The sequence below is a fragment of the Diabrotica undecimpunctata genome, chromosome 4 (assembly GCF_040954645.1).
Source record: "Diabrotica undecimpunctata isolate CICGRU chromosome 4, icDiaUnde3, whole genome shotgun sequence".
Classification (NCBI taxonomy): Eukaryota; Metazoa; Arthropoda; class Insecta; order Coleoptera; family Chrysomelidae; genus Diabrotica; species Diabrotica undecimpunctata.
In genome coordinates this window covers 51,685,849-51,700,514 of record NC_092806.1, presented here as the reverse complement: position 1 = coordinate 51,700,514, position 14,666 = coordinate 51,685,849, and the positions used below count along the sequence as shown (strand labels likewise).

Here is a 14,666-nt window from a genome sequence, read left to right as displayed (position 1 = left end):
GGACCTTCCTATATACAAAATGGAAAAACCCACTATCACATTTTCTGTGGAATAAGTTTAGAAGGTAATTATCTAGTCAATTACTGTCGTAGATTCCTGGAATTAAAGAATTAAATGTTTGATTGTTGAAACCCTTACTTCGTGGAATGCACTCATTTCAGATAAAATAAAACGTTTTATTTTATCTAAAGAATTAAACTTTATTTTGCAAATAGGCAAATAATTAAACTTTATTTTGCAAATAGATAAAATAAAACGTTTTATTTTATCTAAAGAATTAAACTTTATTTTGCAAATAGGTAGGTACTTATTAAACTTTTATTGGTTATATATAACCAATAAAATAAACATCTTACATTTCTTGCAAATTCATTAGTACCTGTTAACCTCCATCACTCCGACACTGGCAACCTTATTTAGGGATTAGTAAGCCTCACAACTATTGTATTCTATTCTGCTCCAACCTTTATACCTGGTGGTCATACTCAATTTAAAATTGTTTTTCTATATACTTCTGTAAACTTGTTGACAAATATCTGTTTTTCATTGAGTCACCCGTATCAACAGTTTAGGGATTTGCATACATAATTTATTGTTTTATTACTCTCTCATACATAAAAATACACTATAGTAATATCCGGAGGTGAACTACTCTTATCGTCTTCGAATAGGTACATAATGTAGTTTTCCCATTCTTTAAGTTTGTCCTCTACTTCAAATAATACTTTACAATGTTCATCATATAGCAGTGCAGTTTTACTTTTAAATTCCTTTCACTGATTTCTTCAACTGTTCTTATAATTTTATTTAAACCCACATCGACATTCTCGCCAATATTTTCCCAAACTAAATTTTTGCTTAGTTGTCTTTGAACCATTTCCTTAACTTTCTCGTCTTGTAGTTGGGTTTTATCAATATTTTTGCGATACTTCTTTTTATTCACCTTTTTAAATTTTAATTGGATTACAGCTACTATGTGATTGTGATCAGACCCAATGTCAGCACCTGGATAAGTTTTAGCTGATTTAATGGAGTTTCTAAATCGATTTTTTATTAGAATGAAGTCGATTTGGTTCCTAATAATTTTGTAAAATGCTTCTAAATTATCTTCATCGCTTAATGATGTTGGGGCATAGACCTGAATTACGTTGGTAATAAACGGCTTTAAAATAAATTTCACTAGAATTACTATGTCAAATATGGGGATATAATTTGTTACTGATTCAGCTAAGTATTTTGCAACTACCATGGCAACTCCATTATAGTGATTAGCATCATTATTTCCGGCATAGTACACTTGACATCCATCAAAATCACATATTCGAAAATCCCGGCCACTGCATTTATGGCCTGATTTACATTCTTCTCATTTCTTTTATAGAATTATGTTTTTCACCTACCTTAAACATGCTGCTGACGTTCTGTGTGGCTATTTTTCAAGGATTTCGCATATTAACGACCTGAGAGGCCCTGCAGTCTTGATATTGTCCTCTCTCGTCGGATCTTGGGTTCCGAGATCCATGATCATTAATGTGTTGACACACAATATTTATATCCATGTTAGTTAAAACTAGGGGTACCAATAGGCCTTTAATGTATTATTTCTCCTTTGATTTCTGCATCCTTATGCCGTTGACTAATTTATAGTTCATCCGCCTTACCACTTACCAACTCATCTACCCGAAGCCGTTGGTCAGTAAGGGGGATTGCTATACCGGCAAATACTTGGACGTCAGAGCCTCGTTTGTTAACTAGTAGGATGCACCGGATGATCAGAATCAAGATCATCATACGGTCAGGTGAGGTTGATTTGGATAGGAGAGGCTATATGTTGCACATCACTATCCCTGGCATCCCTTATCTTTAACGGACCTAGTCAACAACTGTTTTTATCAAAATGAACTACTAGACGAATAAAAAACATAGACTAGACTAATAGACTAGACCAATAAATACAAAAGTTTGAATTGAGCACTTAGTGGCCCTTCTTGAACGCTTGTTAACGCTGTTAAAAAATATTCTAGAGAAAGATAATAATTATTTTATTTATTGTTCAATCAAATTACTTAAATGTGGAATTATATATTTAAACATATTGATCCATAAAAAATATTTATCATTCCAATTTAACGTGTTCACTCAATATTTTAATATTTTAAGCATAATATCGCCATTAATAGTCAGATTTATTAGGAGATTACGAGTATAGGCAATAAAGTGATCTTATATAAGTCAACCTTATATTATGCATAACTTATAACCTGTATAGATATCAAAATTATATAGGGATTCAGAATTTAGAATAAATAAACATATAAACTACGTAAATAAGGATATAATTACATTATTTTTAATTATAAAAAGCTTCTACCTAACGGGAGTTAAAGGAAGAAGCCAATTAAACACTAGAAAAATTTCCTGTTATCTAAATTTCAATCTCTCGATGTCCGAATCCAATGAAGATGTCCCACCGTAAATCAAACAATACAGACTGAAAGACAGCAAGCAGCACCAATGTCGGAGAGGAGTTCCATTGCCGGGATTAGTGGCTACTAATACCACTAATATCGTTGAAGATGCCGACAAGGGGGACAACGCGTTAGGGTTATTTATCTATTGGTCAGTGTCGACTCCTAAGGATGGTTCTGCAGTATTTGGCGTACAACTTAAATAATTGTGTGAATGGTAACTTCAGGTTTAACTACAAATTGAGTTTATCAATCAAGTAGTCTTTGAATGAGTGTAAGATAAAGTAGATATCATGAAATTGAAATCCAAACAAAAAAGTACTTTAATTAACATACAGTTAAGTACCTTGAGATTCTTAACAGCTTGTCAATATTTGACAGCTTATTTTCAAATGCATGTTGATAGTCGAAATAATATTTACGTTTAATTAATTTTAGGATTCAATTCGTGTTTTCAAATAAAATTAAGCGTGCTATCAGTTGTTGAAATTGTATAATCTTCTAAGAGTGGAGATAAATTAAAACCGATCGAAAAACATTTACACGCGGTGGTTATCAATTAATTAATAGTTATTTTTGCATAAAGAGTATTATTAAGATTATAACGCCCGGAGAGCAATATAGTCCAGCCAGAGGACTTCTGACCCGAGGGATGGATGTAGCTCGATGGACGTTATCATCCAGTAACACCAATGGTACATATAAGATTTAATTTTTTCTTTACTTAATATACAAACTAAAATTATTTATTTTTACTTTTTGTTAAAATTGGTATTTGAGTTTTAAAAAGTTCTTCATATCTTGTGTTACGTATATTTTATTAAATTATTCTTGTCTTGTTTAATATTCTATTGTCTTCTACAGGCATACAAATTGGCCGATTCCATCCTTGAGTCTTCTAGTGGTCACTCTCATGCTTTAAGCCTCTTTGTTCATCTAGCCTTTGAGCATTTTTATAATTTTTTCCAATCCCCTTATTTTTATTTGTCATATCGACTATCAACTCCAGTTTCTTATATTGGCCCCAACGCAGGCTCATTATTTGTTACAATATCAATATAGAGGTGTAACATCAGCGTATCCAGACGATGCATGATAAATAAAAAACATGTTAAATGGCATTTAAAAAATCTTAAGCGATACCTTAAAGAGCCTGCGAAGTCTGGTGGATTATAGCCAGAACGGTACGAGCGAAATGTTAACTGTGGGTCAAAAAAGAGCACCCTTCAGAGTCTTAAAGCAAAAACATCGTGAGAACAAAAATAGGGATGACGAAAATTGATACAAAAGCGGAGCAGCGAAACTGGTAAAACTCGAGGGTTTAAAGAGACCTCAAGAAAATAACAATAACAACGTCACAGAAATATTCAAGAAGAGTCAAAAAAGGCAAGCAGACGAGGTCACATATTAACATATATCTATACAGTTTGGTATTTAATGCGTTTTAAATGCAGGAAGCAAACCAACTTTGGTAACTACGGGAAAATTAAATTTAGCCAAAAGATCAAGCGAGCAGAATATTTATCAAAGATCTGACTGAATACAAAAAGGAACTGCGAAGAAAAAAGGAGAATGGTAAAGAAGGGATTGCGAGGAGATAGAATAGACTGCAGAAATATTAGAGCTCCATAAATTTCTTTCAAGGTCCCTTAGATAAATATACCTTCACTCTAAAAGGAATAAAATACCACTAGACACATATCAGCACACTGTACTATACACTATAATTTATGGTTTTAGGGAAAATTGGTGTGTGTAATTATTATATCAGAACAAAATTAAATGAATAATCAACTCATTTGAGTCATATAAATCATAGGGTCCAGGCGGGTCCATTAATTTAAAAAAAAATATATGCTAATAAAGGCTATTTAGGCTAATTAGGACTAGGGTACATACCAAGAGCATAGAATCTCATAAGAGTAGTTTTTACCAGCTACCTAAAGCTGGCAAAACTAGGCAGTAAAAAGCTGAGTCTCTGGGACTGAGTTGTACTGAAGGCTCTAAAAAAACTGCTCGATATGCACATTGGGGATGGTATATTGCTTAAAACTCCAATAAATTAAAGACAATATGCCTGTAAAGCAGTATTTTTTGTGTAAATTGCATTGGATCTCTTATATAGAGGATGGGTACGTTCTGGAAAACAAAGAGGTGATGGTGGGTTGATAGGTGGTTTGGCCGAAAGCAATAAAGCTACAAGTAGATAGACCGCATGTTTAAAAGTCATGTGATATACATAATAATATACAGTGTACGAATATGTAGTTAGAGGCTGTCCGCAGTGGAAAATCTTTTCTACTCTTTTCATGGATGTGTTTGTAGCAAGACTCAACAATGATAAACACGATGTCATGAGCGATACGGATAACCTAGTCATCTACGCCCACGGCAAATTTAATGAAGATAAGACTAAAATCATGAAATGTACTAGAAGGAGGAATTAAGAGTGCCCGGCACTGACGAAATACGGATACATTGATATGAGCCTGCAACGAAAAACCAATCAACGTATAGATGTTTCAAAATGAATCAAAGCCAACAAAAGTAGTCCGTTCTCACAGAGTTAGCAAACATATTATGGTCGAGAATTTGTTTTAAAAATAGGAACATGTGGCCAGTATTTCATTAAAGAATGGTAGAATCGTCAATGCTGAATAGTTTACAACTATTTGTTTACATATAAGTGATTGACGAACTGCACAAAAATCGTCGCATCATCTTTTATCAGGACAATGCCTTCTCTCACATGACTCCTATTTTTTTTCTTCTTCTTGATGTGAATATCCGTTATGAATGTTGGTGATCATCATGGCAATCTTATCTGCAGCAGCGCGGAAAAGCTGCACAGATCTTGTATAGAACCAGATTCTGAGGTTTTTTAACCAAGATGGTTTTCTTCTTCCTGGACCTCGTTTTCCAAATATTTTTCCTTGCAGGGTGGCTTGAAGGAGAGCATATCTGGATTCATTTCTCATAATACGTCCGAAGAATTGTAACTTTCGAGATTTGATGGTGGGCAGTACCTCTCGGTTCTTATTCATTCTTCTTAAGACCTCCTCATTTGTGACTCGGTCAGTCCACGGGATCTTAAGTATACTCCGATATAGCCACATCTCAAACGCTTCCAGTTTTCTGCACATATCTTCGTTCAAGGTCCACGATTCAACACCATAAAAAAGGACAGAGAAGACGTAGCATCGCAGCATTCTTACTTTTGTATCAAGAGAGAGGTTGTGACTCTTGAAGAAGGCCTCTATCGGATTAAAGGTGGATCTAGCTTTTCCAGTGCGTGCTCTAATCTCCGGGCTGTTGGTCCATTCTTCATTTATTATGGTGCCGAGATAGTTGTATTGCGTCACTCTTTCTACAGGGGATTGGTTGACATAGAGTTGACCTTCTGTTGCCTTTTCCTTCTGTTGCATGACTCCTATAATATTTAATTATTTGAAAGCGAAAAACATTGATTTGATTAGACATGCTGTACAGAGTTCTGACTGAACACCGTGTGGTTTCTTTGCGTTCCTGAGGAATTAAAACAAACCACGAGATAACGTTTTAAGATCGCGGATGAGGCGGTCGAAGCATACAAAACCTATATACATATTTCGAACTGGCATAAATCCTTTGACAATTTATTTGTTTAAATGCAAAATTATATTGATCTTAAAAGTGAATACTTTGAAAAACATATGATTTTTCCCAAAAAGTATGTTATTCTTCTATTATTTGTGCGGAACTTTTAGTGTACGCCTTGTACTCAGTTGTACTTTTTGTCATTTTGTTTCTCTTTTATAGAAAACTAGTTACAAATATTGCTTCAATGAAATTTATATTTCAAAGAATAGTTAAAAGTAAAATGATCCCGGTGTATACTTATCGAGACGCCACTGTTACGTAGTAAGTGTCAGTTATAAATCAATTTGAGAACCTTCTCTATTCTTCAGCGGGTACTATTTGTGTTTATTATATATGTTTATTAGATGACACAGTATAGACTCTTGACAGTTTCGGATGTAATAGAAGAATTCCCTTTAATAAAAGAACTTTTCACAGGACATATATTATACCGTAACATTGAATACAAAGAATACCCTTGTCCTTTGGTATTTCTAATAAAGGAAACGTTTAAAAGATCGTTTGGAAACATTATATGCTAAGTTATGGGTGGAGGTGTATCAATGAGAATATTACTTTGATTAAATTACCTAAATACAGAGACAACGAAACATTTCTTTAGTCACATGTACAGATACCGTAAAAAAACATATAACTCATGATTGACGATTTTGTTTTCATTTAGTTATATATAAGATTGAATAGAAAATTTAAGAAAATAAAGTATCCATTAAAATGGGAACAAGAATCATAGGAGAATTCACCACAACAAAAGGGCAGGGTTGTTCCACATCTCCAACCCTATTCAAAATATACTTAGAGAAAGCCTTGACTACATGAAAAAGAAAATGTAAAGGCATGGGAGTACCGGTACGGAACGAATATCTATATACGCTAAGCTTTGCAGACAATCAAGTAGTGATTGCACAAGACCACGACAACCTCAGCTTTAAGATGAAGAAACTATAAGAAGAATATACCAAGGCTGACCTAGATATTAACCTCGCGAAAACAGAGTACCTATCTACAAGTGAAGAAGACATAGAAGATCTACAGATTGATGACAACGTAACAATCAAAGGAAAGTATAAATTCAAATACTTGGGGTTTATAAGCACGAAGAAGGCAACAACAGAGGAAGAAATTAGACAAATATTAGGACAAACAAGAACAGCAACCCGACAACTTAACTCAGTATGGTGGGATAGACACAGTATTATGACATATGGGGCTGAAAATTGGAGCATAAACAAGAAAAACAGCAGTCAGATAGTAGCAACAGAGATGGAATGCCTGCGGAGATGCTGCAGAATAACAAGAATGGATAGGAGAAGTAATGACGAAATAAAGCAAACAACATTAATAGAAACAGACATATTAACATATATAGAACAAAAAAGACTAAAGTGGTATGGACATGTGAGAAGAACTAACGACAGCAGATGGATAAAGAGAATAACCGAGCCCCATAGGAAGGAGGAAAAGAGGACGACCCCTAAAATCCTGGAAGAACGAAGTAGACGGCGCCATGAGTAAGAGAGGCCTAAACGATGGAGAATGGAACAACAGAGAGAGATGGAAACGGTTGAGCGAGGGAAGGCAGTGAATACTGTAGAATCCCTGAATATATATATATATATATATATATATATATATATATATATATATATATATATATATATATATATATATATAGAAAATTTAAATTTAAATATATTTACTATTAAGCGGTATATATAATTAGGCAGTAAGCATAAAAATATGTCTGTTGGTTGATACCACTCGTTGGGAATTTGTATCTTCTCTTAAAATTGTAATCCTTTATCATCGGCTAAGTGTCTTAATAATAATAATGTTTATTACTGTAATTATTATGTAATTTAAGGGTCATATGACTTTGTTATGTGTCTAGTTTCAATACTATGTAGACGTTATCCACTGAAGATGATCCGATAGAACAGAAAACTTATAAATCCATTTTGGATAATTTTTAAAATTTTTAATAAATTTTATACCATTTTACTCAAGATGTTTTTACTTCATAGTAAATTTACTATTAAGCCTTACGCAATATGTGGAAAGTACACGGAACTCTAGAATTACTTTAGAAATGGCAAAAGGCCCTTTTAGCCCTTTCTGCCCTTTAGCCTTTTTGTGGCGACGTTTTTGTTTGGTATTTTATTCAGTTCCTCATCTTTTGGCTTATTTTATTCAACATCTTCAGATTCACTATTCACTTTCTTTTGACGGGTGAAAAGAACTTCCGAATGAAGCATAAGCGTCAGATTCTACGAGATCACTACCATTATTATATGAGTCAAGTTCTTGAATTTGGTGATTGTTTCCATCACACAAATATTCGTGTGCTTCATCAGTTTCCTGTACTTAATGAAGCAATAGTTTCTGTTATATCAATCTCTACATTATCTGATACTCTTCCAGTGGTTTTTTTCAATGCCGAAGTTATCATGGGAAGTGACATAAATAATTATTTTTAACTTAAACAGTGGGCCAAAACTAGCAAAACAGTAGCGTCTGATCCAGAGTGGACGGCTACGAACAGCGTCTGACCCAGAGTGGGCGGCTATTAGAGAAATCACCAACCCGTCTGGCGAGCGAGGTGTTTTAGTGCCAAAAAACCTTCTTTAAAAAACATGTCGAATTATGAAACAAACCTGGGGAATAGAACCCCAGGTGGGTAGAGTTACTAACTCGGAATACCACACCGGGAAACCGGTCCGCGTCAAGGATTCTGGGGGAGGCAGATATTCGACAAAAATAAATGTAGGAACGTATAACATCAGGTCCATGAACGAAGACACTAAAATCCATGAACTAGAGGAAGCCTTGACTACAGGGAAAAGAAAATGTAAAGGCATAAGAGTACCAGTACGGAACGAATATCTATATACGTTAAGCTTTGCAGACGATCAAGTAGTGATTGCACAAGACCAAGACGACCTTAGCTACATGATGAGGAAACTACAAGAAGAATATACCAAGGCTGACCTAGATATTAACCTCGCGAAAACAGAGTACCTATCTACAAGTGAAGAAGACATAGAAGATCTACAGATTGATGACAACGTAACAATCAAAGGAAAGGATAAATTCAAATACTTGGGTTTTATAATCACGAAGAAGGCAACAACAGAGGAAGAAATTAGACAAATATTAGGACAAACAAGAACAGCAACCCGACAACTTAAGTCAGTATGGTGGGATAGACACAGTATTATGACATATGGGGCTGAAAATTGGAGCATAAACAAGAAAAACAGCAGTCAGATAGTAGCAACAGAGATGGAATGCCTGCGGAGATGCTGCAGAGTAACAAGAATGGATAGGAGAAGTAATGACGAAATTAGGCAAAAAACATTAATAGAAACAGACATATTAACATATATAGAACAAAAAAGACTAAAGTGGTATGGACATGTAAGAAGAACTAACGACAGCAGATGGATGAAGAGAATAATCGAATGGAGCCCCATAGGAAGGAGGAAAAGAGGACGACCCCTAAAATCCTGGAAGAACAAAGTAGACGGCGCCATGAGTAAGAGAGGCCTAAACGATGGAGAATGGAACAACAGAGAGAGATGGAAACGGTTGAGCGAGGGAAGGCAGTGAATACTGTAGAATCCCTGAATATATATATATATATATATATATATATATATATATATATATATATATATATATATATATATATATATATATATATATAGAAAATTTAAATTTAAATATATTTACTATTAAGCAGTATATATAATTAGGCATTAAGCATAAAAATATGTCTGTTGGTTGATACCACTCGTTGGGAATTTGTATCTTCTCTTAAAATTGTAATCCTTTATCATCGACTAAGTGTCTTAATAATAATAATGTTTATTTCTGTAATTATCATGTAATTTAAGGGTCATATGACTTTGTTATGTGTCTAGTTTCAATACTATGTAGGCGTTATCCACTGAAGATGATCCGATAGAACTGAAAACTTATAAATCCATTTTGGATAATTTTTAAAATTTTTAATAAATTTTATACCATTTTACTCAAGATGTTTTTACTTCATAGTAAATTTACTGTTAAGCCTTACGCAATATGTGAAAAGTACACGGAACTCTAGAATTACTTTAGAAATGGCAAAAGGCCCTTTTAGCCCTTTCTGCCCTTTAGCCTTTTTGTGGCGACGTTTTTGTTTGGTATTTTATTCAGTTCCTCATCTTTTGGCTTATTTTATTCAACATCTTCAGATTCACTATTCACTTTCTTTTGACGGGTGAAAAGAACTTCCGAATGAAGCATAAGCATCAGATTCTACAAGACCACTACCATTATATGAGTCAAGTTCTTGAATTTAGTGATTGTTTCCATCACACAAATATTCGTGTGCTTCATCAGTTTCCTGTACTTAATAATGAAGCAATAGTTTCTGTTATATCAATCTCTACATTATCTGATACTCTTCCAGTGGTTTTTTTCAATGCCGAAGTTATCATGGGAAGTGACATAAATAATTATTTTTAACTTAAACAGTGGGCCAAAACTAGCAACACAGTAGCGTCTGATCCAGAGTGGATGGCTACGAACAGCGCCTGACCCAGAGTAGGCGGATGATACAGAGTCACCAACCCGTCTGGCAAGCGAGGTGTTTTAATGCCAAAAACCCTCTTTAGGAAACATGTCGAATTATGAAACAAACGGAATAGGACCCCAGGTGGGTAGAGTTACTAACTCGGAATCCCACACCGGGAAACCGGTCCACCTCAAGGATTCTGGGGGAGGCGACAAAAATAAATGTAGGAACGTATAACTTCAGATCCATGAACGAAGACACTAAAATCCACGAACTAGAGGAAGAACTGACTAAAATACAGTGGAATATTATCGGCATATCCGAAATAAGAAGAAAAGGAGAACAAAAAATACAGCTAAAATCAGGAAATTTGCTATACTATAAAGGTAATGAAGAAAACACCAACAATGAAGTAGGATTTATAATAAATAAAAAGTAGTTAAACACATACAATCTACCAAGGGCATTTTAGATAGAGTCGCATACACGACGCTTAAATTAAAAATAACGTCCTTAAAAATCATACAGGTGTATGCTCCAACAAGTACCTACAGCGATGAAGATATTGAACATTTCTATGAAGACATAACAACAGCTATGGAAGAAACGAAATCAAAATTAACGCTAATAATTGGGGACTTCAATGCCAAAATAGGAGAACAACTATATAAAGAAGAAGACAAAGTAGGACACTATGAATACGGCAAAAGAAATGATAAAGGACACACATTGGTGAATTACTTGGAGGAGAAGAAACTATATGCAATAAATACATTCTTTAAGAGAAAACCCCAAAGAAAATGGACATAGATTAGTCCCAATGGTGAAACTAAAAACGAAATTGATTATATTTTTTTAACGCAAAAATCCATGGTTAAAGACGTAACAGCTGGTAGCGACCATAGACTAGTATGAACCAAGCTGATCATTGATAGTAGATTTAAAACAAGAAAGAAAATGGAAAATAATCAGAAATTAGACATGGAAAAACTGAAACAAGAAAAACAGACGTACGAAGAGAGAATAAAGACATATTGCCTACCAAGGAAGATATAGAACACAAACATATCGATGAAATAAACAAGATATTTACTGAAACTTTAATGGAAGTGGAAAAAGAAATAGCACAGACAACAACAAAAAAAGATAGTTTCATATCTCAGGAAACAAAGATTCTTATGAACAGAAGAAGAACATTACTAGAACAAGGGGACAGAAATAAAATGGAATACAAAGAAATAAACAAAACTATTAGAAAAAATATCAAGGAGTGTAAACGGAGAGTACAGGAAGTAAATATAGAGGAAAACAATTGAAAAAAATAGAAACATGAAGTGCTTAAAGCAGAACCTTGGCAACATACAAATTAATAGCTTAAAGAACAAAGAAGGAGTGGAGACCAACAATATAAGAGACATTTTGCAGATAACGCACGAATATTATACAAGTCTCTATAAAAGAGAACAAAAACCAACCCAAGAAATCCGTAATCAGTTCAAACTGAAAATAAAGAACGTTAACTCTGACTTACAACCAGAAATCAGTAAAAATGAAATAAAAAAGACACTCAAAGAAATGAAGAATAACAAATCTCCTGGGAAAGATGGAATAACTGTGGAAATGCTAAAATGGGGGGAAAACTACAGTGGAAGTCCTTTATGTACTAATGAATAAAATATTGAACACAAAACAAATACCCACCACAAGAAACGATGCAATAACACTATTACTATTTAAGAAAGGCGATAGAAAAGATCTGAAAAACTATAGGCCCATAACGCTACTGAATGTAATGTACAAAGTGTTAACTAAACTACTAACAAACAGATTAACAACTAAGTTAGATAATTACCAGTCAAGATAGCAAGCCGGTTTTAGAAAAGGATTCAGCACAAGCGACCATCTGCTTACAATAAAAATATTAATTGAAAAGGCCAACGAATATTAACACAATGTATATGGCATTTGTAGACTTTGAAAAAGCATTCGATAAGGTGTAACATTGGGCAGTAAAGAAGTCTTTATAAAATGGGAGAATAGACTAGAGATATACGGACTTCAATATATATGATCAAGCAACAACATCCATCAAAATAGTTGAACAAACGGATCCCATTAAGATACGGCGAGGAATCAGACAGGGTGATACTATATCACCCAAACTATTCAATCAAGCTTTGGAAGACGTTATGAGGAAATTACAATGGGAAAAACGGAGTATTAAAATAAATGGCCAATACTTGAATCACTTGAGATATGCAGACGACATTGTATTAATAACAGATAAAAGAAAAGAATTACAAAATATGATGGATGAATTAAATGGAGAATCAACGGTCTACAAATAAATTATACTAAAACGAAAAATATGACCAACCAACCAGAAGAATTAATAATTACAATTGCACAAACAACTATAGAACAAGTAAAAGAATATGTATATTTGGGACAACTAGTTAAATTAAATAAAGAAAATCAGACCGGAGAAATAAAGAGAAGGATACGGTTGGCTTGGGTATCCTTCGGAAAACTTTCCTATATACTAAAAAATAGAGAATACCCCCAACTTGGACGTTTACAAAGGTAAACATGGAAAAAATAGCAAAGACCCAAAGAACCATGGAAAGGCAAATGCTGAACATCAAGCAATCAGACAAGAAAAGAAATACTTGGATCCGCAACAAAACAAAAGTAACCGATGTACGCAGATAGCAAAACTTAACTGGAAGTTCGCTGGACATACCATAAGACAGAAAGACGACAGATGGAATAAAATGATTATACACTGGAGACCATAAAGTTACAAACGAAAAAGAGGAAGGCCACAAATGGGATGGTCACATGACTTGAAGAAACACGCAGGCCCGAAGTGGATACAAACTGCCTACAATAGAGAGACGTGGAAGAAGGAAGAGGAGGCCTATGTCCAAAATTGAACAGTAAGGGCTGTATGGATAGATTGATAGAAGTTAAACAGGATTGCTTTACAGAGACTTTTTACTAGGGCTTTACGCTTTTTTTCCTACAACATCTTAGGCAACCTGCAATCTTCTGCGATCTAATGCCATAATTATAATAACAATTATTTTACACCACTTTTTACAAAGCAATACACAACTTTGCAACTGTTATTGTTCTATTACCTTAAAACACAAAAGAAGGAAATGCTCACGTTACTCATAATTATTGTACAAGAAACACAAAGGTACAAAGTGCTCCTTCAATCATTGTGCAAGATTCCTTCAATTTGGCTATACTTACCACTTTCGTTAGGTACCACTTAGCTAGATTAAAATTGTAGTTATATGACTTAGCCCAGGTGTTCATACGAAACTCCTTGCTAATTTAATTTTCATTTCATTTAACTCATTTTAACAAAAAGTCACTTAACACCTGTGTTCACCAGACCAACGATCTGTATGCTTTAATAAATGTTTTTACTGTCTGACTTTACTTTATTATACATAAAAGTATTTTACATTATTCGAAATTTGTGTGAAACTTTTTATACTTTTAATTTCAGATCTAGGTCAAGCTTGTGAGTCGAATCCAGAATGTATTAACAAATTTTCAAGTTGCAAAGATTCGGTATGCACCTGTAATGATAAATATGTCGCAAGCTTAAACGAGTCAACATGCCTTCTAAAAGCAGAAAGTAATAACAGTCCTTGTGTAGATGACATACAGTGCACAGTAACCCTTGGTAAATCTTCCCAATGTGAGGACAGTGTTTGTAAATGTAAAACCTTTTTCCATTATAAGGAGAAATTAAATAAATGTGTAGAAAATATTCGTAAGTATAACTTTTCTATATTTGTAGCAACTTATTTATATTTACTTTAGTTTATTCATTATTTTAGAACGTGATTTATTTTATTTACTAATTATTTTGGTAATTATTTTAATTTATTCATAAAGGTCATTATAACAAGCAACCTATAAAGAATTAAGCAGGCGTAGGAAATTTCGACATTAAGCAGGTAGCGACTAAAATTTAATGG

General features: G+C 33.9%; 1 protein-coding gene across 1 annotated transcript in view; it reads left to right on the top strand.

Annotated features, from left to right (window-relative positions):
• The window catches only part of LOC140439510 (prion-like-(Q/N-rich) domain-bearing protein 25), an 89,249-nt gene that overhangs the window by 49,491 nt on the left and 25,092 nt on the right, over positions 1–14,666 (top strand). Inside the window, exon 4 of the mRNA XM_072529475.1 lies at positions 14,189–14,458. Within this exon, the coding sequence (XP_072385576.1) occupies positions 14,189–14,458 (270 nt within the window). The remainder of the gene's footprint in view (positions 1–14,188; positions 14,459–14,666) is intronic.